Source organism: Neltuma alba, unplaced genomic scaffold, assembly GCF_004799145.2.
Source record: "Neltuma alba isolate B1F8T4 unplaced genomic scaffold, ASM479914v2 tig00013243_pilon, whole genome shotgun sequence".
Taxonomy (NCBI): domain Eukaryota; kingdom Viridiplantae; phylum Streptophyta; class Magnoliopsida; order Fabales; family Fabaceae; genus Neltuma; species Neltuma alba.
Window position 1 is genome coordinate 17,247 of NW_021637539.1, and position 25,755 is coordinate 43,001.

Consider the following 25,755-nt stretch of genomic DNA (forward strand, 5'->3'; position numbering starts at 1 on the left):
AAAAAAAAAAGTAAATTCCGTGCGACTATTGCTGATGGCCCGCGTTATTGATAAAATATTAATAAATAATACATGTCAAAAAGGTAATTGCAGAAAATTAAATTTAAGAACACAAAAAATATTCGCAGTAGTGGTTGAATTAAGGAGAGGCTCCATCTATATTTCAAGATTTCAAGTAAATTTGAGTGTTCAACACTGAGATTAACAAAATCAAAACGGGCATAACAATAGTAAGATCTGAATTTTATTTTTCCCACAAAATCTGGATTAATATCCAGGACCAGATCCGTACATTATATTAGTCCCCCAAAAGGTCCGTACATTATAAAAATAAAATTAATACTACTTCCTATCCTTAATACAAAATCTCATTAGATTTTTATTTTAGTCTTAAATATAAAATGCTAATTCATCACGTCTTTTTTATTTATATTTTTTTTTAAAGTAATGCTTCTAATAATAATAGTTCTAACTAATATATTTAATTAATAAAAATATTTTTAAAAAATAATACTTATTTATTATAAATAACTAATTTTATTTATTTATTTAATTTTTTTAAATAAGTCAATTGTTGGTATAATTAGAACAGAAAATAATATCTAGTCCAAATATCTTTCTGTTGGATGGAGTCACAGGGCGGCCGGCGGGCCCCACCGCTCAGCGAACGGATAGAGCCCATTGTGGAAACTTGTGAGCCCACCTTTTCGTCCGATTCACCCATTGATTTCTCGTTTTCTGTATCTAACTGTTCGAAATGTACCCGTCCACAGCTGACTAGATTCGACACTTGTCAACCATCCGTAGGTTCAGATTCTGGCTCGGTCACACAGACACGTAACACGTCGCACTTTTCTCTCCTACCCACCACCTCCTTTCTCCATTTTACTTTCCATTCTTAGAGCTTCTGGTTCATTTCTGTTGGGGTCACTGAACCTGAAACTATAAGCAAGATGATCGGGTATATCTGGTTTACACTGATTTCTCTTCTTGAATTTCGACCTGTTTGTAGAAAACTTTCTTCATCTCTTTCGTCAGCCGGAAAATGCCGACTGCTCGGTTCTTATATTGTGCTTATAGGTAGCTACGGGTAGTTTCTGGAATTTGAGTCCAGGGTATTAGTGTCTATGTCTTTTGGCGCGTTCTGTTATATAGTCTTTTCTGTGCTTTATCGTGCTTTTGCAGGTATCTATATCTGAAGATATTTTAGTGTTTGAAGCCGATCAATGTTTGGATGTTCTTTTTATTAAGGAGGTGGCGTAGAGTGGTTTATTTTATTTATTTTTTCGTAGCTATTTAACAGTAATTTTCTGCGAGATATATTGTATGGTTTGGTAGCTCCTAGCATATACAGGGCCATGAAAACGCGCGCGCGAATTTGCTGATATACTGATTAATGTAAAAGTCTTGTCATAAGATACTTCTAAGCATCAAGTTTTATTTATGGGATCTTCTTGAAATGTATTGACTGCAAATGGTGTTTAATCATGAGATCGTTGGAGACTGGAGGCAACAGAATGTTGGAATTAGACATAGATATTGGCTTAGCAAAGTCAGAGGTTTGCTGGGATTCATTTGACTCGCACTGATTAATATACACGGTTAATAATGATACCTCGTTCTCTACTCGATTGCTTGTTTCTTACTTTTAACTGCCATTTCGTATTCTTGTATCTTTTTTAAAAGATAAAATAAAATAAAAAGCTAGAAATATGCTTACATGCCTAACATAAAGATCATAAACTGCTAAAATAAAACTGCTTGAGTCATTTTGATCGTTGGGCTTTAGTGATTCGAATTGGTGTGGGCAAACTCACCCTAGTCTACTCTATAACTCGTAATACTTCTTAATTTTTTTCACCAGAAGTCAAGTTCTGGATGATCAACTCCGCTGAAAGCTTGTTTGGCTTTGCTCTTCCCCTTCATTTCTGCAGGCTGAAATAGAGTGCATGTATTCATATTTGGGTTATTGAAATCACTAGATATTTCCTGAATGGGAGGAGTTTGTTCTAGGAAGCAAGAGCAGGACGTTGAAGATAGTCCTCAAGAAGGGCTTTCACGGAAAAAATATTGCAAAAGTGGGAGTTTGAAATGGCTCACATCGTCATTTTCTAATCCTAGGATGAATTTCCACTTACAAAATGGAGAATGTCCATCACTGTTGGACTTGTGCATCCACAGAATAAGTCAGGTACTTCCAACGCTAAAAGTTATATTTGGTCTTGACTATCCACTTTTTCTTTAGGTATAATCACTGCAACCTGCAATTTTTCTTCAACAGGATATTGATAGATATAGCTCGATGTCTATGCTCCCACGGGATATAAGTCAGCAAGTTTTTATAGAATTGGTGCGTTGCCATCGTCTAACTGCTGCTTCCCTTGAAGTCTTTCGAGATTGTGCTCTCCAGGTAAATCATTTCAAATTATATAGCATGTTTGTAGTTTATATAATTTTGTTTTCAATTCTGCTCAGTTATCTGTTCTTCATCTAAATCATCCATGCTCATCCTGCCTTATGTTTAACAGGATCTTTACTTGGGAGAATATGATGGGGTGAATGATAGTTGGATGGATGTCATTTCATCACAAGGGTCGTCTCTACTTTCTGTGGATCTTTCTGGTTCAGATGTCACTGATTATGGGCTGACTTATCTAAAAGATTGCAAAAATCTCCTAGCCCTGAATCTTAATCATTGTGACCACATTTCAGACTATGGTCTTAAATACATCAGTGGTAATCTTTTCTTCTTCTGGGTTTCTTTATGTCTTCCATATTGGTACATGGTGTCATGCATTTGTATTGTAGTCATGTATATTTGGTCCTTTGCCTTCTGTCTATGGACTTTGTTTATCAAAAGAAATGGGGAAAAAGGAAGAAAATCCGATACCATTAATGAAAAATCAGCATTGTAAATTTTATTTATTGCATTGACATGATTATTATCTATTTGTTATCGTCCAAAAAAATGTACCTATCCTTATGCATGCATCTCACTTTTTCTTTTATGAATTTTCTTTTTCCTAGGAACGGTAAGTGAAAGATACCTTATGTGATATTGAACAATTTAAATATAAAAATATTAAGCAGATAATCTGCTTGAATTTTGGCGTTTCAGTTGGTCCTATAGTTCCTTGTTTGTTTTTCAGCTTATTAAAATATGATAGGTATGTGACTTTGAGCAGCAACCATCATCAAATAATCAAATATAATTTTTTTTTTATCTTGAATATGTGATTTATTATTGCACTTGAGATGATAAATACATGCGATGTATTGTCATTTGTTTGTTTGTTTAGTAGTTGCCTGAGGCATTCTTTGGGGCACCTTTTTCTGAATTTTCATAATTTTGCTGTCTTTTCATGTGATGCTGATTTATTGATAATCATATGAAGATTTTTCTGGCTCAGAACTTTGTTGACGTGTTAACTTTTCCTTGTTTAATTCCAATTTAATTGAATGTCTCAGGTCTGACAAACTTAACTAGTCTGAGTTTTAGAAGAAACAATTGGATTTCTGCTCAAGGAATGCGTAGCTTTTCTGGTCTTGTTAACTTGGTCAAGTTGGATTTGGAGAGATGTCCTGAGGTTCATGGAGGCCTTGTTCATCTCCAAGGTTGGTTCCTTAATGTATTGCTGATAACATCCTGCCATGTTTTCCTTGTCTTATAGACATGTAGATGATGTTCGCTTTCTTCTTCTTCTTCTTCTTCTTCTTCTTCTTCTTCTGCCCTTCTTAGCATGTGTTCTCTAAAGGAATTGATACATGCCATGCTGTTGTAATTTTGAATCTCGCTTTGTTACAGTTTCTATTTGTTGCAATGCAGATATTTAATTGTCATTAATTTTTCACTTATCCTGATTTTCAAAAAAAAAAAAAAAAATTGCATGTTGTAGTGCGTCTGAATTCAGATGGGGTTCAGTTTCACAAGGCCCCCTTTGCATTACATTGAATTTTGGGAATAGTTCATCCTCCTGTCTCTCCTATCAATGAACAAATGTTGATCTAGTTATAGCTTTAGAATGGGAGATTTGGAAAATGGAAGTTAAGTAAGAATATGTAAGTGCTTTAGAGCAACAATAGTTGAGAAAAATGAATGAGATGACTTGTAATTGGGAAAAGGGACTTTGGCATCTTGGTCTTCGACTTCTGGTTCTAAAGTTGCGTGATGTTTCCATGCTTTTCCATGGTGGGTCTAGCTGAAAAACCTACGAATTTCAGTTTAATCTAATTCATAATTCTCAGGCTTAATCAAGTTGGAATCTCTCAATTTGAAGTGGTGTAATTGCATAACCGATGCTGACATGAAGCCTCTCTCAGGTTAGTTGTATCTTGCCTCTCTTTGATGACAACAGCTGAAAGTCTCAACAGTTGAAAAAGTGAATACCACCTAGATTAATTGTGTCGGTTTTCTTTTATGCGCTCTGCATTTTTTAGTGTGTAATAGTTCCTTTTCAGATTACCATTGTGCGCTTGCAGGAACTATGGGTATATTTTGCTTAACAAATGAGATGTACTGTAATTGCAGATGTAGTTTGGGTTGGATGTCAGGTGGGGATTGTCTACTGCATGCTACTCCAAGAGGAGAAATTATCCACCCACTTTTCGATTTCAAATTCTCTTATTCTCAATCATCCATTTTCCTTGGTGTTTTCGTTTTATTTTTGAATAAGCAAGTAGCAGGATGAATGTCATGGCACTTATATCAAACTGGCAGTCTGTCTTATGGAAGTTGAAAGATATTTTCCATCTTTGCCCACGCACAAATCTTGACTGTCTCCTCTTACAGTAACACACAGCAGACAAGCCACAGCAGAAAATGTCATTGGCTCATTGCATTATTGCAAATGTTGCTTCTATGAAGAATGGCCCATTTTATGTGAAATTTAGTTTCATTTATCTTCTTTCTATTTGTTGGATATTTTCTTCACTGGGGTATATTCGCACTGATTGACATTAAATGCAACTATCAATGTTTAAGAATCATATAATTGTCAGCACGGGGATGTGTATATAAAAGTTTAATCATCAGTCATCTTTTTGTTGTTTAGGACATGGCTCAGTAACTAACAGTAGAATTTTTCAATTCAATATGCTTCCAGAGCTTGCAAATTTGAAAAGTCTTGAGCTTTCGTGCAGTAGAGTTACTGATCTTGGCATCAGTTTTCTAGAAGGTATTGTGCCTTCCCTTTCTTATGTGCAGGGGCATATCTTAGAACGCTAGAGGGTGTCAACAAGAATTTCATGGAGCCATATTTACTTGAACTGAATTGTTGATTGACCTTTGATAGTAATAGATAAAAATAATTTAAGCAATCAATTTTAGGATTTATTGTTCAATGTCTGCCTGCTTTCACCATTTGCATCTTGTTCATACAAATACGCAGCGTCTTTTCTATAGTAGCACTTTTCCGACTGCTTTTCTTTTTGTTCATCTTTTAATTTGTATCCCCAATCCTTCATGTCTCCTTATTTTCCTTCTCTGCTTCTAAATCACTCGGCTTAGTATCAGATAAGAAGCAACGAGGAAGAATAGACAACAGTATTTCTGTGTGTTTCTCTGATAGTAAACTGGGGATATAGATGCGCAGAGTTCCTTGACTCTCTTAACTGACACTCTAATAAACTGTTCCAAGTCTTAGCTGCGTAACAGCATAACTGACTCTAACAATCAGCTTGGTGGAAAAATTTTATTTTATTTTTTTCATTTCCATCTCCTTTTCTTCCATTTTAATAATTCCTTGATTCATTTCAGGATTACAGAAGCTTTCAATGTTAAATTTGGAAGGATGCCTGGTAACATCTGCATGTTTGGGTTCTCTCGCAGGTTGCTTTACTTTTTTGGCTTTTAAGCTTTTTTCTGTTAATATTTTTAATTACAATATTCAGGCTGAGCAGGGTATCTTCTTTTTTTTTTGGGGGGCAGGGGGGGATTTCAAAATTCTATGGCAGCATAGTGTCCTTCTTTTCTCTCTGTTGGGTAGCTTTGAGCTTCTTTTGGTGTCTGTGCTTGGTTTTTTTAAAAAAGAGTTGCCCAGCTTACTTTTCAACGCATAAACACCAATAATATAATGACCATTTGCCTTTCTGGTCTAATGTTCTTGTCAGGCATTTGAAGCACAAGTTTATTGCGCCTTTTTTTTTTTTTTTTCCTTGCCTCATTTAAAGGGAGTGAAACTGAGATTCCCATTTTCAGTTTTAGCCTGACGTTGTGCTTTCTTTTCTTTCTTTTTTTTTTGGGTTTGGCCAGAGCTTCCTGCACTGTCAATCTTGAATCTTAATAGATGTAACCTTTCAGACAATGGATGTGAAAAGCTTTCACGTAAGTAGTTAAAATTTTATAATTAATTCTGTAAGGCTGCGGTTTTATAATTTATAATATAATTATTATCACATATGTGTGCCATAACTATTCCGCGGGTGTTAAATCTTTGGCATTGTCTTTTCTTTTTTGTAGAACTGAGAAACTTGAAGGTGTTAAACTTGGGATTCACTGATATCACCGATGCATGCTTAGCACACGTGCAAGGTGATTGAAAATACTCACCTGATTCTCTCCCCCCTTTCTCTTCCAGACCATATGAACAATTTGGTTTATTCAAGAATTAAAATGAGGAAATAAACTGTCGACAATGTACAAACTGAAGTATATAAGTACTTGGTTATTTTCTTTTCCATCAAAGCAGTTGGGATCAAGATCTTATTATCTTTCCAAGGCTACAAGGTGTAAAAAATCATCAGGTCATGTATTAAATACTTTTCTACCATTTTGTTTACAAATTTATCTTTGACTCAAGTGTTTAAACCATGGCCATGACTTATTTAGCTCACGTTCCTTTAAACTTGTATGCACAACGTTTCCATCCGGTTAATGGATTTAACAGAAGAAAGTTACGCTGTTTTGCTGGTGGAGCAGAACTTTCTTTTGCTGGTGGAGAAAGACGCCGAACACTTGAAAGATATAACTTATATTTAAAATTTTGATATATTTTTTTCAATCAGGATTGACAAAGTTGGAGAGCTTGATCCTAGATTCATGTAAAGTTGGTGATCATGGATTGGCCAACTTGGCAGGTAGATATATGAATCTCTTTGCCAATTTTTTGTAGGGTCTGCTTGTGATGGTTAATGATTTCCTGGATGAAAAAATTGTCTAAAAAGTTTTGGAAAATGGAAATTTTTGTGGTTATTTATAGTGTTCTATTGGTTGCAAATGATCCAGTTTTTTTATTTTGTTTCACCTTATTTAACATTGAAAATGTAGATTTGCTTGTTAATGTCTGTAGGCCTTCAGAAATTGAAATGTTTGGAATTGTCTGATACGGAAGTTGGAAGCAATGGGTTGCGTCACATATCAGGTTAAACGCTTCTATTATTGCTATGGCTTCGTTTAATATCGATTAAAGATGGAATGCTTGGATAAACTGTTAAGAGTCTTTCTGAAATCTGATTTCTTTTAATTATTAAGAACTTGTTTGCACATTTGTAAAAACGTCTTTCAGGAAAACTGACCAATAACTCTTGTTTTGTTTTGGTTCTAGTTATTGAAGAATAAAGTGATTTGAATGTATATGCATGGTCTTGAAAGTTTATTGCTTATCTAATTATTCTTTGAAACCATTATTCCTAAAATACTAGTTTGTAGCTGCTCATAACAAGTTCTTTTTTATTTTCCGTTTATTTCTTCTTCAACTTATCATTGCGAACTGGATTCATTTTTGTGGTAGATACCTTCATAGATTGTCTCCACTATATTCTAGTATTATATGCATGAGCTGTCATTAAAAAGTGATCGTTTTTGCTATGGACTAGCATTCCCCTATATTGACTATAGTGTTATTTAATTTCTCATAGGATTGTCTAGCCTGGAGAAAATAAACCTGTCATTCACTGAGGTTAATGATATTGGCTTAAGGAAATTGCGTGGCCTCTCATGTCTAAAGTCTCTAAATTTGGATGCTCGCCATATTACTGATGCTGGATTGGCAGCTCTTACAAGTACGTGTGGTTGACTAGTTGCAATATTCTATAGTTTACATGGGCTCCAAATCCTGTTTAATCTCATAGACTCACTACGAATTTTAATTTTAAAAGTTTGAGTATCCTGGCTCTAGTCTTTTAGCATAAACCTTATTATGGCAGAACACGTCATTCTGAGTTTATTGGTGCAGATTTGACTGGCCTTACTGATCTTGATTTGTTTGGAGCAAGAATAACAGATTCTGGAACTAACCATTTGAAAAGTAAGTAATATCGTTGTAATGATCACTTTATGGGTCATCTGTGCTTTTGTTCCCTGACTGAGTTGACATCAATTCTAATTGAAACTGTTTTGTTGATTGCTTTTATGGAGAACAGACTTCAAGAACCTAAGGTCCCTGGAAATATGCAGTGGAGGCTTGACTGATGCTGGTGTGAAGAACATCAAAGAACTTACATCTCTGATGTTCTTAAATTTATCACAAAACGGCAACCTTACAAACAAAAGCCTGGAGTTGATTTCTGGTATCTTCTTAGACCCTTTCAGCTTGATGGATAAGTAATCACTCATGAAAACCCTAAATCTATTTGATTAATTTAACTGATCAAGGGGCCTCTGGTTTGAAAACATACGATAGCTTTTAAAGTTTTATAGTTGGATTTTAAGCTTTTCTGCTGAAAGGAGGAAATAATCTTGGTGATCAATTTCAGACAGGAAAAGAAAATATAGGTGATGGATTAAAAATTTCATGTCAAAAAAACTGGAATTTCCACCTTTTGACTGATTTGCCCATGATGGTACTGATTTCTTTCCTGCTAAGACAACTTTCGTAAGAAACAAAGATTTGTCGATAATGCTTGGCTGTCTCTATTCCTAGCCAAGCACTGACATGGCCATTTTGAAGTTGACCGTGTACAAATCGTCACCATAAAATGATTGAAGTTTGCTAAAATTGAAAGGACTTGATTTGCATTTAATTCCTTATGTAGAGATCAGACTTGGTAGTTGTTTGTAATGATCTCTCTCTGCTGACATTGCTTGCAAATTCAGGCCTGACTGGGTTGATATCTTTGAACGTTTCAAATTCTCGCATCACCAGTGCTGGGTTGCGGCATTTGAAAACGCTCAAGAACTTGAGATCTCTGACCCTGGAATCATGTAAAGTGACTGCAAATGACATCAAGAAACTTCAATCCACAGATCTACCAAATCTGGTCAGCTTTCGGCCTGAGTAGGCAGAGAACCACCCCTCCCCCCCTCTTCCCTCCCCCCGGGGCTCTGTGATATGTTTGTATATATGTATATACGGTAATGATTGGAAGGTGGTACTGGAAGAAGAGCTTAAATTGTACAGAGATTAATGGATGGCGTCTTCTCGTGGTCTCAGGCTTTTCTTTCATATTATCATGATGTGTTACATAGCTCGTGGCAATTGGCAAGTAATCTCTGTAATAAGATGACGGGTGATTTCTGTCATTACCCGATCTACTGCGCAGACAGCAATAAAGAGTTGGATTTTAAATTTTTTTATTAGAACAAGAAAAAGATACAGGCAACTTAGGTTGATAATTTGAATGTTCTAGAATCTTGGCGACCGCAGAATTAAGCGAGTATTTTATTACCAAAAGCCTCTAATCGCGACATTCTCACTTGGGAAATTTTTCTATCGCCATGGACGGTAAGAATTGATGTATTGAAGTTTTTGATTAATTTTTCTTGTCCTATTTTACATTTTCGTTTCTCCTCGGACCAAACAGGATGAATTTTTATTAGCCAATATCCAAGTCTTTTATAGGAGTAGCTAGAACCTTATTTTTGTTGACCAACTACTATCTCTGATTTTTAGTATAAGAACTTGTTTAGTTTTCAGTTCAGTTCTAAATATAATATTTCAATTCATTTTATCTCTCATATTTATTTATTTTTTTAAAATTAATCTTTGTTGTACATGCTAAAAATTTTATCAAATAATATACATTATTAGCAAATGTATTCTAAGAAAGACAGTACCAGTTTGTTGCAAATAATTAGCTTAATAAATTTTTTTAATTTACTCAAATCAACCAACTAATTCTTATATTAAAAACAAAAAACAGTAGTAACTAGAGCTTCCAGTGCTAAATGCACAAGTTCTGGCCGCAAAAAAAAAGTGTTGAACGCATAAGTAGTTTTGATTTGCTTAAAAAGAACTCCATAAACGGCTTCCTAACTGATTCCTAATTACCCTTCTAGCCTATTATTACTCGTATAATATACGATGCTCATATGATTAAATGTCTATTTTGGCCTATGAACTTTATTGCCCAAAAAAGAAATCGTTTCTCGTGGATCCGTTTGGTTCAACCCCATTGCAGGCCTATGATGGTAATGGGGATTGCATTACCAAAAGAATGATGTTTGGTTGGTTTTTAGTATGGTAATAAGATTTGCCGATGATTACCAAAAATTTGGTATTATCCATTCACACCTCTCCCTTTATGAATACTCATTACCACCCCATTGCATATTTTGAAAAGTCTTATTTGCCCACCATATCCAATGTAAGAAGACACAAAATACCCTCAATCCCTCCCCCTCATCTTCTACTTCTTGGATTTCTTCTGCGGCCTCTGTCTCACTCACCTCCAATATTGACGAAACCTGTTCCTTTAACGTTGGCAAAGCTTCATTTCCCAATCATGATTCCTTCTTACAGTCACACTCCATAGCTTTCACCTCAAACATTCGATTTCAAAACAAAGTAATTAAAAAGGATGTATGAAGAGAATGACTAATAGTTTTGATTTTCCCAAAGACCCAAAAAAATTGATTCCAGATCTGTACTATTAGTTTTGATTTGTCATTCTCTGTGTTTTAGTTAGTTAGTTCCAAAAAATTGGTTCCAAATATGTATAGTTCATGGTTGGACTTGTGATTCATGAATTTTTATTGTATATTGAAGCTAATGTGATGGCCTGTTTTCCTTTTCATTTTATTTGTTGCCGTTGAAGAAATACAAAAGTATAAGACAAACCTTTTTTTTTTGTTGGATGAGGATATTTTGGTCTTTTTATTTGTTTACATATTTAATTTATCATAAAAATTAATTTTTCTTTTACACATGTCCAATGTCATACCAAACATTCTGATGGTACATCTCATTGCATTGCAGTACATTGCATGGTAGAGGGTATATGCAATTGTAATGTTTCTCGTGGGACTAAGTAATACATTTAAGATTACTAAATATGTTTGATATTTAATTGTTTTTTTTAAAAAAAATATGCCTTTATTAATTGTTTGACATGATGACCGTATAACAAGTTATCGCTAACTTGATGAGAATAAGAAAATGAATAAAGACAAGAAATAAAATGGATGATTGTTCCTTGTGTTTGTTTCTTATGGAGGCTTGGAGGGACTAGGGAGTACTCTATGGAGTTGACCTGAAACAAAATTATAGAACATCAAATTAATTGTTCCTTCTGATTTTTTTTTCCCTAAATAAAAGCTGTTTCTTCGTTGGCAACCACTCCTGTACCTATTTTGAGTCACTTGTACCTCTGATACTTAATAATTATTTTTCAATTTTACTCACAGTTAATTCTCACTGAAAATAGAAAATAGAGCAAGAAAATATATGTGAGAATGATTTGTAAATACAAATAGAGAAAATATAAATTTGAAAAATGTTATTGTTTACGCAAAAATATGTCATTTCTTCACAATCTCTCAAAGCAAGCACTGTTATGGGTCACCCGCTTCCGCAACACAGTTAATTTCTCACGAAGCATTTATTTGAGAACACGTTCATACGTTGTCCATGCCATGCTTTAATGGCGGTGCATGAGAGATCAGAGGTCGCAAACTCTTGACTTCCAAAACGACAACTGTTTGGCAGAATGGGATTGAAATTGCCAGAGCCTATTAATAAAGGGGTTGATACATCGAAGTTGCTCCTCACTTGAAACTGTTGAAAGCCATGTCCAAGGAATTGGTCAAACTCATCCATCTCCTCCATCTTTGGTTGCCTTTTCCTTATCTCCAATCTGCCGTAATGTCCGCCGCCGCCTTCATCCGACCTCCTCCCCTCTTTCACAACCTTCAAAACCTTCGAAGGTGTTGGAAATCTGTTGGAAGAAGCAGCAGGACGACAATGGGGGGAAGTGAATAATGTTACCCATGGTGCCGGGCTAGTGGAGACACGATTCAGGCTGAGGGGTTGCGCACCATTTTTGGATATTATAATCCTTTTAAATTGTAATAAAATATTTTAAATAGAAATTATTCAATCATTTCCGTAAAAATTCATTTTTATTCTTACGCCCATTTCCACACCAATTCCAAAAGGGCCCTTAGTTTAAACAAATTTTCCCCACGCCGCGTTGCTGCAAATAAGCATAGTCCTATAACCTAGTAAGATAGGAGGTTGCAAGTTGGGTTTCACTTGCCCTTTAAGCTATTTAGCTTGCCTCTTGCACTTTAGGGAGAGAAAAAAGTTGATGATTTTGGGGGTGTTAAATTTATTTCTGGTAAACAATGTCCGTATGCCACAACCCTTTCTTTTTTTTTTCGTTTTTAAGATTAGAGGGGCTAGCACTAATGCTATGAAGTAACAAACGGGATTCGCAACCTTCCACTTTCAAGAAAGCTTTCATGGCATTAAGCAATAAAACTGAATGAAATGAAAAACCATATGAAAATAAAACATTTTAAAGATATGTTTTACTCTTAAAAAGTTTGGGGGGGGGGGGGGAGACGACAACTTAAAATGTGTTAAGCAATCATTACAATAATGTAATAGGCATTGCAAACCCCCTTTCTCCATACAGGGGGGCAAAGCAAGTAATTTACCTTAAGTTATGGTAGATTCAACATGGGTCAACAGCTGAGACTTGAACAAAGTTCAAAATCACATAGGAAAAAGGTAAAATATTAAACAGCACAAGTAATCAACATTCTAAACATTGCATAATAGGGTAAAAATATCAAGATATTTCTAGAATTCTCCTTTGTTGCATAATAAAACTCTGCTATTAAAGTTCCTAAAGCAAATAACTTACACAGATCCTGAACCAACTTGTCAAATCTACATCTTTGAGCGTCATTCTTCAGTAAATTTTTAAGTCATGAATCACAAACTGCAGATAACACAAAAATAGTTCAGTTCTGGCACACCACATGATGGATCTAGAGAGTAGCATGATCAATTAATTTGGAGTGCTCAGTGTAAATCAAAGTACATACCAAATTTGTGGAAGGGCCAGCAAGCCAAGTATGTAAAAGAAACTTGTCTATGGCTGATTTGGATCATCTCTGAGCTTGATCCGAGGAAGCTCCGATTGAAGAAGCCACTACGCTGCTTGCTGACCCATTCTCTACGGGTGGAGGCACACCCCACTTGCCTTCAGACTCAAGGGGTTCAAACACATGAACTCCACCATCTGACAGTCCAACAGCAAACTGATTGGGTTCTTGTGGATGTGCTGCAATCACAAGTGGCTGTACACTGGAACTGCTGCACAGAAAACAAAAGTTGAAGTTTACCAAGAAGTTTGATAAACTTTGTAGAGAATTAATCACTTGGGGGAAAAAAACTCAAGATTGACTCCCATCTCCTTCTAGCTTTTAACCGAAGACTACTTTAGTTTAAAGGTTTATAACCATTAAATTCACAGGAAAACTATTACACATATGCCTTATCCCAGAAATAATTCGGTGGACGTAAGTCAGACTACAGACAGAAAGATGAGGGGAAGCCACAATTGCTTCAATGATGCGTGTGTACAGCGTGTGTTTACGTGTGGCTGTGTGAAGCCCAATATTGAGAACCATCAAATTTACACTTGTAGCTGTGCCTGTAGTCTCTATACAAAAGTTTTAAGAAATTGGTTTCATAAGTCATTGACAATTGAAGTTCACATAATCGACTGACAATATAAAGGAACAAGTTTTATGCCTGGTGAGACAAATCAAACGAATAAGCACAAGTCAGCTGGCGAAAGAAGGCATCACCTCACACTTGAAGGAAGATAAGCAGAAGGATTGATACGACAACGTAATTTAAGGTTTGAAGCACTAAATACAGAGACTGTTGCATCTAAAAAGCTGGCATATATCAGTTGGCTATCACATGAGAAAGTCGCGTGTGATATTGGAGCAGCAGAATCTCGAGGGAACCACTACAATTCAAAGTAATTATATCAGATGCAGATATAATTGAGTAAAGTTGATCACATAACACATGGACCTTAATGAATTTACCTGCTTCAGATGTTCTAGTTTTGATGTTTCATAAATTGCAAGTTGAGTTTCATGTACAACCAAGAAGTGTATCTGATCCTGATGAAACTGTACACGCGTATCTGTTGGAGCTCTCCCAGCAGGAAGCTGCAAGAATCTGCTCTTCTGCTTTTCCCATCCATCGGTATTCCAAACACATAGCTGCAAAACACAGAACTCAGTGATGAATGATGACAATCCACACGATACCTTATAAAGACGGTATTGCCAATGTTATGTACAAAGGGAATCCATGTTAAGCGGAACATCAATTAGATTCTAGATCTGCAGAAAAGCTCCATGTTTATTACCTGAGCATCTGCCCCAGATGATACTAGCACATTCAATACATGAGAGAAAGCAAGACCAGTTATTCTTTTAGTGTGACCTTTCAGTTTACTTTTAACCTGCACAAAGAGCTCTCCATAAACATCAAGGATCTAATCATAAATCCTGATATTGTTTCAGACATTAGACAGTATTGATACCTCATCCACACGGACATTATATATCTGAATGGTGGAATCATCCATGCCAATAGCAATGATATTGTTATCCTGGGGATGGAAAGCAAGAAAGGTGGCTGCAGGTGGCGGAGGCATGAATGTTGTCATTGTCTGCATGTAGCAAGATCAAGATTGAATCAATTGCAACACAAAAAGATGATTAAACAAGAAGGGCCAGTAGATCACCTTAAAAGTCATCATATTGAACAAGGAAATCTTCCCTCCAGATGCGGACATCACGTAAGAATCATTTTTGGAGAGAGCAAAGCAGGGCACAGCATCCTCAGGATTGCTGTCAGCGATGTCATTGGTCATGAGGATGCCGCTTGATGGTTGCCACAACTGGGGTGACACACTAGCAGTGGCCTGCAGGTTGAAGCACCAATATGAAGGAAATAACACGATTACGCAACTTCTGTGATAGTGGAGAATGATAGGTAACTTCACATAATCTCACATCATACCTTCCCAGAGGAGTTTCGCTCACTCCGCTGCCATTTCCATAGCAAATGAATAGCATTTGATGATAATGCCAATATAGCATTACCTGAATTTGTATATATCAACCTTGATATCTTCCACGACCAAAAAAAAAAAAAAAAAGATAATCAGGCTTCAAGACATCCTCTCCTTTGGGGCCAACGAAATGAAGATCAAAGATAGCACATAAATAACATACCTTTGTCACTCTTACATTCTCAGGTAGTTTCAGGGATCTACACTGAGATGGTTCATTGATTTCAGTGAGCTTCCATATCTTTGACTTGTCATTGGACTCTTCAGTTATTCTAGGTTTAACATCACCCAAGTTTCGGGTATCCCCATTCTGAAAAGATGCAATCAACTTGTCAATTAAAAAGTCGATAATACCAATCATGATGAGATGCTCTCTCTACAATCCCAGCAAGGATAAGCACGATATTTGCATCTCATTTACACCATGATGTGTATGCTGGGAACCAAAAAACCTCTACAAGTAGCAAGTAAAAAATGATAAGTTCTCATTATATGAAAACAAGACCGGACAGACCATTCCAGCAATAGCTACCACAGACGAGCCCCTCTCTGCAAGTGCAGTACTAGTTGCTGCAGCAGCAGCAGCAGCAGCAGCTGAAATTGGATTTATCGTAGGCTGCTCCAAAACAACATGCATTAGATTAGACTTTGTTGGCAAATTCAGGAGAGGGCCATAACATTCTAGAAGTCTACCTTTGCCATGGCTTCAGATGTTCTAGATGCGTCATATAAAGAACTCTCAAATGCACGCAACAATCGAATACCATCTGCATTGGCTAAAATTTTAATCCCATTTTCACTTGCAGAAACAGCTAATAGAGTTCCATCCTTGTTGAAGCGAATACGTGGGCTTCCCTAGAAACCAGACAAGGCGGTGATAAGCAACTACCATGTCAAGAGATCATCTCCCCAGTTTGCAATAAATGAATGAACTTACTGGAAGACCTCCATCAGCATCAATAGTCATCAAAAGTTGAACATTGTCCATGTCCCAGAATTTAATGGAGAAATCATCCCCTGCAGCCAAATATCGATTTTTTGTTGTATCAAATTGCACAACACCCGAAGATCGCTTGCGGAATCCTAGGTAAGTCCTTTTGACTGCTCCTTCACTTTCATTCCACTCAACAATAGAGGACTCCCCCTCTTTGCTTGTACCGCATGAAAAAAGTCTGTAACATAAATAAACAAAATGCAAATGTTTGAACAGAAAGTGATAAAAATAGATATCTTAGTTGATCATACAAGAAAAAGAACAGGACAAGTAGCCATGGTTGAGAATATTGACCTTGTACCATCAGCACTGTAAGCCATTGTTGTGCACCAACGACCAGGAGCATCATAATCAACACGAGATCCCAAATTGTCATACAACCAAGCTTTTATCTTTCCATCTAATGCTGTTGAAAATATGAACTAGAACAAGAAATCACGTGGCATCAGAAAGAAACCCAAACAGAAGAAAAAGTCAAGAACTTTTCTTTAGAATAATCATTCAGGATAACAAAAGGATTTGTAAAAATCTCCATGAGTCATACCTGAATGTTTTCTTTATAGTGAGGGCAGACACTATAAACTGGAGCCTCGTGACCTTCAAAAGTATACTGTTTAGCACCCGTAGCAGCATCCCACACCTTCACTTACCAAAATTAGTAAGCAACATTTAACAAATTACCCATTTTAGGAAACCACATCGTGCTTTGAAACACTTACCTTAATGGTCTTATCATCACCACACGTTATCACACAGAGTTGCTTATTAGGGTGGGAAAATGCCAGGTCGTTCACACCACCAACATGAGCATCAATCTAGATGAAAATAAGTATATAAATTAGCGAAACAAATGCAAAATTTCTTTATATCTAAACAAATATTTTGTACACTACCTCCAGGTGCTGTCGTACATCATCCCCACTATGGTAAGAGTATATTTGGACAATGTGCCTTGAGTAAGCAACTCCTGTTTATTTAAACATTAAAATATATATATTCGATATTGGCCTAGCTGAATTCTGAACTAAAAGTATGTGTTGTTCAAATCATCATATCACACAATGAACCAATTCAAACAAATTCAACTTACCAAACAAAGCACCATCAGGACTCCAAATAACACGGTTGACGGAAACACTGGGATCTTTCACAAGAGCAGCCTAAATTTAACGAATGATTAGTTTTCTTTATAGAAATAACAATATTACAAGGCACAGTTTGGTAAAACACAACAGTGCAAAAATTGAACTGAGAAAAAACAACCTGAAGTGGCATTGAACAGGCACTAAGATCCCAAACTTTGAAGTTCCTCAACACCAGTCGCTCACGTGAACCCACTTCCCACAATGCTATATCCCCCACATTTGTGCCAACTGACATATCGCATCAAGAAAAAAGTCAATTGCTAATATGAACACGAACAATAAACATATTTTTCAACAATAAAGTTAATGAGAGCGTTGATAGGCTTTAGAATAGCAGCATACCAAGAAGCAGGGTCTGCTGTACTGGATGAAAGTCCATGCTCATGGGAGATGAACCCTGATTGAGTGTTCTTATGACAGTCTTTGGTATGTCATCAGGGGCAATAAAAGCCTGACCATGTCCATGACCTGGGAATGCTGCTGGCAACACATTAACAGGTAGATTCAACTGCAAAAACAAGATTATGATATCAGAAATTTGAAAGACAGAACTATATTTTCAGGCATCAGTAAAAAAATGTCATAGCAAGTAATTCAAGACCATGTGCAAGAAAGTGGTAGCAGCTTACCTCATCTGAAATCCCCATGGGTCTTGTTCTCTTAGAAACATGATCAGAATCCCCGGAAGGGTAGTCAGCAGAAGGGTTTGTTGGAGGAGTCCTGGGGTGCTTCAAAGCAGCTTTACAAGACAATGAGCCACATCCAAAGTCAAAGATCAAGCCAAATATGTCCAAGGAGATCTTAGGACAGCTACATATGAAGACTTGGAGAGAAGAAAGCAGAAGAATGAAATACCAGGAATCGATGGAGCGCCGAGACCTATAGCTCCTCCTCCAGAAACTGCAGCATGAGCTACAGTGGTTGGATTGGACATCCAACCCGCTAGAGGTGGTGGCACAGGTGCTGGTGTAGGTTGAAAAGGCTGTGCATACAAGGCATCACACAAAATTGCTACCTCAGTAAGGAAAAATACAGAAGAAAATGAAGGGATGCATGTTGAGTGCCTATAACACCAAATTAAGGTAGACAAGGCAGTTTTATAACCCACCCCATGTGCACCAAGAGGAGGAAATCCACCAGCTTTTGGTAAGGCTCCAATTAATGGATTATTAGCAGGTGACGGAGCCCGTGCACCATTTGGCTGTCCACATGAGTGATCCACAAAAAGAGTTTTTATATCTGGATTTGGCCGTGGATTCTTACAAAGTTGATGCTGCCAATTCAAGCTGCGACCCAAATTTTCATTTCAGGGAAAAAAAGGGTTAAAATTTGAACTTAATCCATAGCTGTCTACAATGAGAAAGCAGAAGTGGTAGCTCTGCTGTAAAACAATTAATGATCATTCACGAAAGTTCCGCTGTGCAGCCAGACACATTGTACAGGAGGAAAATAGACTCCGTCTACAATGAATAGCATTCAACGGCATGAACTTTATCATCGATGAAAATTACATAAGGGCTTATTTGAAGAAGATATAACACAAGTATACATCAATGCACACAAAAATTAGAGTCAGCAGATGGAGCCCATTCGATATTTAAATTAAGGTGCAAGTTACAATATGATGGGCTTTGCCAAAGTGTACTAAAGATATATCTCCTAGACAGGCATGTAACTATTTTGAATTGAGTGATGTGGCATGATTACAAGACATACCTCTGATTGATGAGAGTTCGTAACCTTGAGTTTTTAAGGTTGGGAAATTGCAATTTGTCACGGAATAAGGGATTTGCTTCAATCAGCTTTTTGAGCTCAACTAACATGATTGCTCTTGCAGATTTTGTGTCACCATACTTGGATAGTTGTTCATTTTCCCTGCCACGAGAAACTTGTGAGCATCTGAAGAACTTCTACACTGCAACCAAACAGCAGTTTATATTCATACCTAAAATTCTCCAGCGTCAAAAGCTGTGTGATTTCCTTAAATAAATCTTCATTAAATGTGGCAAAGACTTTCAAATCCTTCACTAATATTTCTACCGCCTTGGACCGATCATGCCTATCAATATTTAAACAGGTTAACCGAAGTTACATACTAGAATGGTGACAGTACACAGAATCAAATGTGAGCCAGTGAGCTTACTTATCTAATGCCTCAAGGTATTTTTGCTTTCTTATCTCAAAAAATATCTTCATGGAGTACCGATTATCATCTACTTTGGTGAAACCAGAGAGGTATCTTTCAACCTCATCCCAATTGCCATTATGCACTTCATCCTCAAAATATTTCATGTTAAAGAAAAACCCAGACTCCTGCTCAAGCCTATTAATTTTCATTTCACACAGAGAGAAAAAATAATTAATGCAACCAAAAAAAGCCAATAGGGAAAATGTACAAAAATCGTAATAACAAGTAAGAAACAAAAATGGCACAAGCCCCACTTGTGAACAGTCTCTTTGAACTTTTCCTCATCCAGAAACTGCAAGATCAAGAACACGAGTTCTCTGCTGAGAGACGACATCGTCTGCCTCGCCCTCGATTAGATACACACTAAAATGAGCACTAGTAGTCTAGATCTGCAAATTTTTGAAAAGGGAAGAAAGAAAATAGATTAATAACACACCGGTTGGCTACGAATGGCTTAAAAATCACCGGAATAATAAAACAAAGATAATTCAAATCCATACCTAGAACGAAATCATTAAACCAGCCCCAGCTTTTCATTTAGGATAACTACCATTTTTGTTAAATTAACTACACCAAACCGATGTGGGTAGCGAAATCAGCTTGAAGGGAAGAGAAAGGGAAAAATGAAAACAATTTGACTCTATCCTAAACGATCAAAGCAGGTCAAGAAAGCATCTTTAATCCATATGGGAATCGAAGATGCAAGGAAGAAAAAAAGTGTAAAAGGAAAATAAAAATAAAGGCAAGGGCAAAGAAAGAAAAAGTTGAAGAAAAAAATAAAACTAAAATACCCAGAAAAGCTAAAGACTTTAAAGCAACAGATTCGACAATATGAGAGAGAAGGTATTTGTGTCTGTGTGCCCGGAGAAGCTCTCTCACCTTTGAAACCCAGCAATCGGCAACACATGGGAAGAAGGGTCCCGAATATTGAACGGAAAAACAGACCAGAAGAAGAGTTTAGGTGAAAGCTCTCTCTCTTATCTTTCTCCTTCTCTTGGACTTTCTCTCTCCTCAGCTGGACTATTACATGTTCTTTTACTTCTCTCACCACATAGCAACTTCTCTCTAGAAATGCTTATATATATATGTATATAGGACAGTTGAGCTAGCAGAAATGGGTGTTTTTTTATATGGGAGGCGACAGATAGAAGAGATGATACGTTGTATCACTTATCACTGATAGTTGATCTCAGTGATGATAAGTTGCAGGTGCAGGAGATGACTTATATGATAAGTACAGTGACAATGGGGTCCACTAAGCCGGCTTCAATTCGTCTTTTAAATCGGCTCGAAATCTGAAGCAGCCAGCTGTCTCTCAACTTGGACGAAAAATTGTAGGGAACTCGAGATAATGCGGGAAATAGCCTTGATTCTTTAAATTTTCCTTATAAAAAAATTATGCTCCACATAACATAACTAATTCTTTGGTGTTTGAACTACTATAATTTGTCTTCGCGTCAAAAAAAGACTACTCCTCTCATTTTAAATATAAAACTTATTTTGTTATATAAATTAAATTATAAAATAAATTTTATATTTAGAACGGAAAGAGTATTATAACTTGTCTGAGGTCAAAAAAGGACCCAAAAAAATTTAGTATGACATGTACTCCTCTGGTCCTATTTATAAGACACTTCCAATATATTTCACACAAATCAAGAAAAACCTTAAAGTGCATTAACTTTTCATTAAAATATAACAACTTTCTAACTTTACCCCTATTTAATATACACTCCTTTCAAAAAAAACTATCTACACTATAATAAATGAATGACAATATGGTACATTCATAGTAAAAATTAATGAAGTGACTTATAAATAGGACAAAAAAACTTCATCTCTTTGCCCTATAAATAGGAATAGAGGAGTAATAATTGCTAGTTTCTTTTTTAAATTCATGCCATATATATAACCTTTTTAATATGCGAAAGACACTATTTTGAAAATTCCCTAAGAGTATTTGGACCTCATAGGTATCACTTTAAACTTGCCCAAATATTTTGCATTTTAAGAGGAAATCAATATATCATATATTTAGAGACAGATAAATTACGAATGTGAGACTAATATTAACAATTAAGAATTTTTACTCTTCATATGCACTCCCTTTTTTCTTTTAAAGTTACACTATATGGATTTTAATAAGAGTAAAATTAAAAGCTTGTTTAATCTTAGGTACTGTTACTGAGTTTTTAAATTCGATTTAATTTTACTTCTAACTTTGTAACTTAAGCGGTATGAAATTTTTCGTGACAATACTAAAAATAACTTTAAAAAGGAACAATATATATGCCTTCGTTCCTTTTCATTAAAAAAAAAAAAACAACTAGCACATGTGGTTTGTTTCTATTTATAAGCGAAATTTAGAGGATATTTCAAACTTTTTTTGTTAATCTTTTTCATTTAATTACTCATTTTAATATTGATACGTTTATTATCACCTGAGCTTCGAAGGATACTCTCCACCACACGTTCTTCTTCTTTCACTATTCTCTTTATTTTAAAAATTTCTTTATTTTTTCCCTCACACTCATTCCTTATATATAATGGTATTTTAAAGAAATTTACAATTTTTTCATAACTAATTTTAGCAAATGTTTTTATCAATATAACTGGACTAATTATTTTTCATAAAAAGAACAAGAGGATTATTATAATAATTTCACTTTAAATCCAAACTTGGCACGAGGAGTCTTCTTTGGTGGAGGAGCATATAATAATTGTTTAGTGTTTGTCATGGGATGTACATTTATATATTTAATAATACAAAGATGAATCCAATGGCTGAAAAGTAGAAAGTGGGCAACGAGGAGTGAGATGATGACTAAATTGTACTCTTTATATTTTTAATTATTGATTAGACGTGGGTCCCATGTACTTGTACAAAATTTTATAAATAAGAGATACTCTTTTGGTTCTATTTATAAGACAGAGAAAAAATATTTTTTGATCTTATTTATAAGAAACTAAGAAATTCTTTTTATATAGACATACAGTTTTACCTTTTACTTATTATTGTATTAATTTTGTTTATATGAAATATAATGTATATTAGATAGGGATATAAAGTTAGAAAGTTATTGAAGCTTAAATAAAAGTTAACAAAACTTAAGTTTTTTTTTTGTTCTATGTGAAACATGTTGGGAGTGATTTGTAAATAAAATTAAAAAAATATTGTTTTAATGTTGGCAAAAAAAAAAGGTGTTGTTTTAACTTTTATGTAATTTAATCCTAATAAATAGAAGAGTTAATTAAATATTTAATTTAATCTTAAATATAAATTTTAATTATTTTATTTTTATTATTTATTCATTTTATTCTCAAATCACTTTTACGAGGATTACACGTACTTAAAAGCTTTTATCAAATAGTTTTAAAAAATTAATATATATTTATTACAAATAACAAATTTAATTAATTTTTTTAACGTCTTTAAATGAGTTATCTAACTCTTAAACTAAATAGGTAGTGTATTAATATTATTTCTTTCTTACAACTTATATATAATGGTATTTTTTATGCAATTACTAAAACTTTAAAAAATTGCATCATTATTAAATTTTAATTATTGATCCATATTAAAAATAATAAAATGATAGTATTACAGATTAAATAAATTGAATTGCGTGCATTACAATGACTGAGAGAAATACCGACCAGAAAGCTGTATTGCAATGTGGCCAAATTATGCCCATTATTATTATGATTATGATTATTAGTAATTAGTATTAGTATTATTACTTTGAAAGCTATGGAAATAATAAATCTATTGCGTACGATAATTGCCGAGAAAGTGACATTTATGAAGGCTAGGATCCCCTCGGAAACGACAAAATTTATAGGACCTGGCCCCTCGAAGAGTTTGCCCCAGATTTGGGATTATATTACGGGGGATGCCATTAGGGTGAATTGTGACAGCCCCAAGATGCGGTACTTTTGTATCGTCACGTGAAACTGTTGAGTGTTGAATTGATCGTTTCGGAACCATAAGCGAGAAAAATAGCTTAATTTCTCTCCTACCCGTACGACACGATACATAGAAAGTAACGATAAAGTCGGAACTTAGTCAAGAAGCCGTTGATTAATATGATAAATAGTTTTAGGGATAATTAATCTGCAAGTCCTTATAGTTTCAACCAATTTTGAATCAGGTCCCTATAATTTTTTTTCTTTTTATCAGATCCTTATACTTTCACCTGTTTTTAATTAGGTCCTTACATTTATTTTTCTTTTTATCAAGTCCTTATAAGATCACCTTATTTTTAAGTAAGTCCCTGAATTTTTTATTCTTTATTTTATAAATTCTAATAGTACTATTTTATAAACATAAAATAGTATATATTATGTAATATTAGTTTATAAACAATAATATTCTAAAAATAATGAATTATTATAACAATTTTATTTTTTTAGCAAAAAAAATTAATTTTTTTAAAAAAATTTCCTTAATTAATTAATTATATTACTTATCTTTTATTATATAATTATTAATATTTTATATTTCAGTACTAATTTATTTAATTAAGTTCATATTTAATTAATAAATAAAAATTAAAACTAGATGGACCTAATTAAAATTTTAGTGAAATTATAAGGACTTAATAAAAAGAAAAATAAATGTGAGGACCTAATTAAAAATAGATGAAAGTATAAGGACCTGATAAAAAGAAAAAAAACTATAAGGACCTAATTCAAAATTAGTTAAAACTATAAGGACTTCCAGATTAATTAACCCATAGTTTTATTATCTAAATATAAAAGTTAGTTAACTAATTTAAATAAATTAAAATAATAAATTAAATTGGTTATTTGTAATTAATAAATATTATATTTTTTAAAATATATTTATTAATCAAGTATATTGATTAGAATTATCATATTAGAAAGACTATCTTAAAAAATATAAATATAAAAAAATTAGGGTTTTATATTTATGATCAAAATAAAAATCAAACAGAATCTTATATTAAGGATTGAAAGTGATATCTTATAAGAAGAAGGATATAAATTTGAATCTCGAAAAACATATTTATTGAAAAGACTTTAATTATAATGTTTCGGATCCAATAAAAATTAGTTACACTTATAACTTCACAATTAAGTTATAAAAAAAGGTCCGAACTCAACCGATAAAGATGATTAATAATAATCTCCAATTGTTCTCAGAGACTATATTTTTGTACATATCTAAAAAAATATAAATACCATAACTCACTCTTTCTATTTTTATCTCATTAATTAAACAGTTAAGGTATATATAACATCTTAAAATATTTTGTCAGATACATCTAATATCTTAAAATATTTTTTGATATATTCAACACTTTCAATGTCCTAATAATTTGATTAGATTAAAAAAAATTAGATAAGTTACTTAATTATAAGAAATATGACATTTTTTTAAATACCACAATCGTTTTTCTTAAAATCCTCCCTCAATGTCCTACTTGATTATGTATCAATAGAAGTAATTTAAAAAAATTAATAAAAATGATAAATATGTCTTATATTTAGGACTAAGATCAACTCAACAATTAGGTCTTATATTAAGAACTAGAAGAGTATATATATATATATATGATCTGTGAGATACATACCCATATAGATAGACTATCTCCCGTTCTGAATTGAGAAAATTAAAAAAATATATTAAATTATTTTAAACTATTTATATTTATTTTTTTTTAAACTAATTTGTCTCACTTATAAATTGATATATAATCTAATGATATGCATAAATATTTTAGAAATATTATATAACATGCTATAATTAAATAATTTTGTAACATTTTTAAATTTTTTTAAATTAATTAATTGAGTATTATTTTAATAAGAAAGTGTGAAAATGTGTTATTTGAGATGGTAGAATTTGGATAGAATTAAAATCATAATTTTAAAAATAAACATGTAAAAAAATTTATCTCATGAAAAAGTGTTTTTTTTTTTGCTGTTGGCCAAACACCGCTACCCTGATTGGGTTGGTGTCGCTGTCAACGGCGTACGTCTGCCTCTTGTTCTTTTCTCCACGCAACAAGTAATAAAATAAAGCGGCGTTGCAAGGAATAAGGATTTATGAAAAAAAATTTTAAATACGACATTGGGTTTGAAAAATTATTCTTTAATTCAAACCCAAACATTGTCAAAATCAAAACAAGAATGAGATT

At 34.2% G+C, this 25,755-nt stretch overlaps 2 protein-coding genes across 8 annotated transcripts; one reads left to right on the plus strand and one right to left on the minus strand.

Annotated features, from left to right (window-relative positions):
* Positions 1 to 894: 894 nt before the first annotated feature.
* LOC114735655 (F-box/LRR-repeat protein 14) lies at positions 895 to 9,513 on the plus strand. Of its 6 annotated transcripts, XM_028923360.1 has the most exons (18): positions 895 to 961; positions 1,186 to 1,254; positions 1,355 to 1,601; positions 1,935 to 2,191; positions 2,282 to 2,410; positions 2,529 to 2,736; positions 3,469 to 3,615; positions 4,246 to 4,320; positions 5,103 to 5,174; positions 5,756 to 5,827; positions 6,251 to 6,322; positions 6,458 to 6,529; positions 7,003 to 7,074; positions 7,287 to 7,358; positions 7,855 to 7,998; positions 8,172 to 8,243; positions 8,359 to 8,505; positions 9,032 to 9,513. In XM_028923360.1, exons 4-18 carry the CDS (start codon positions 1,994 to 1,996, stop codon positions 9,214 to 9,216), a joined length of 1,737 nt encoding a protein of 578 aa, XP_028779193.1. In that variant the 5' UTR covers positions 895 to 961; positions 1,186 to 1,254; positions 1,355 to 1,601; positions 1,935 to 1,993; the 3' UTR covers positions 9,217 to 9,513. The 6 variants fall into 6 exon arrangements, with proteins under 6 accessions (XP_028779193.1, XP_028779191.1, XP_028779195.1 ...); XM_028923358.1 differs by having other exon boundaries at positions 1,186 to 1,601; XM_028923362.1 differs by lacking the exon at positions 1,355 to 1,601.
* Positions 9,514 to 12,836: 3,323 nt separating this feature from the next.
* On the minus strand, positions 12,837 to 20,644 carry LOC114735660 (protein TOPLESS). 2 transcript variants are annotated; one of them, XM_028923373.1, is made up of 27 exons: positions 20,471 to 20,644; positions 19,846 to 19,980; positions 19,547 to 19,726; positions 19,349 to 19,462; positions 19,120 to 19,278; positions 18,512 to 18,689; positions 18,259 to 18,385; positions 18,033 to 18,142; positions 17,746 to 17,911; positions 17,522 to 17,631; positions 17,349 to 17,418; positions 17,152 to 17,225; positions 16,978 to 17,073; positions 16,803 to 16,898; positions 16,553 to 16,680; positions 16,202 to 16,436; positions 15,958 to 16,119; positions 15,779 to 15,880; positions 15,428 to 15,574; positions 15,213 to 15,323; positions 14,935 to 15,114; positions 14,731 to 14,859; positions 14,554 to 14,649; positions 14,225 to 14,404; positions 13,976 to 14,142; positions 13,208 to 13,478; positions 12,837 to 13,101 (listed from the first exon to the last, which is right to left on the minus strand). In XM_028923373.1, the coding sequence occupies exons 2-26, from the start codon at positions 19,923 to 19,925 to the stop codon at positions 13,271 to 13,273; spliced, it is 3,405 nt and encodes a 1,134-aa protein (XP_028779206.1). In that variant the 5' UTR covers positions 19,926 to 19,980; positions 20,471 to 20,644; the 3' UTR covers positions 12,837 to 13,101; positions 13,208 to 13,270. The 2 variants fall into 2 exon arrangements, with proteins under 2 accessions (XP_028779206.1, XP_028779207.1); XM_028923374.1 differs by having other exon boundaries at positions 13,208 to 13,475; positions 20,471 to 20,643.
* Between the last annotated feature and the right edge of the window lie 5,111 nt (positions 20,645 to 25,755).

Excerpts from the sequence above, each read along its gene's own strand:
- LOC114735655 (XM_028923358.1), top strand. The coding sequence starts at position 1,994 with ATGGGAGGAGTTTGTTCTAGGAAGCAAGAGCAGGACGTTGAAGATAGT. Across the intron at positions 2,192-2,281 it reads GCATCCACAGAATAAGTCAG|GATATTGATAGATATAGCTC; the intron begins GTACTTCCAACG and ends TTTCTTCAACAG. Across the intron at positions 5,828-6,250 it reads ATGTTTGGGTTCTCTCGCAG|AGCTTCCTGCACTGTCAATC; the intron begins GTTGCTTTACTT and ends GGGTTTGGCCAG.
- LOC114735660 (XM_028923373.1), bottom strand. The coding sequence starts at position 19,925 with ATGTCGTCTCTCAGCAGAGAACTCGTGTTCTTGATCTTGCAGTTTCTG. Across the intron at positions 17,912-18,032 it reads CCATGGGGATTTCAGATGAG|TTGAATCTACCTGTTAATGT; the intron begins GTAAGCTGCTAC and ends TTGTTTTTGCAG. Across the intron at positions 17,419-17,521 it reads CCTGTTCAATGCCACTTCAG|GCTGCTCTTGTGAAAGATCC; the intron begins GTTGTTTTTTCT and ends CGTTAAATTTAG.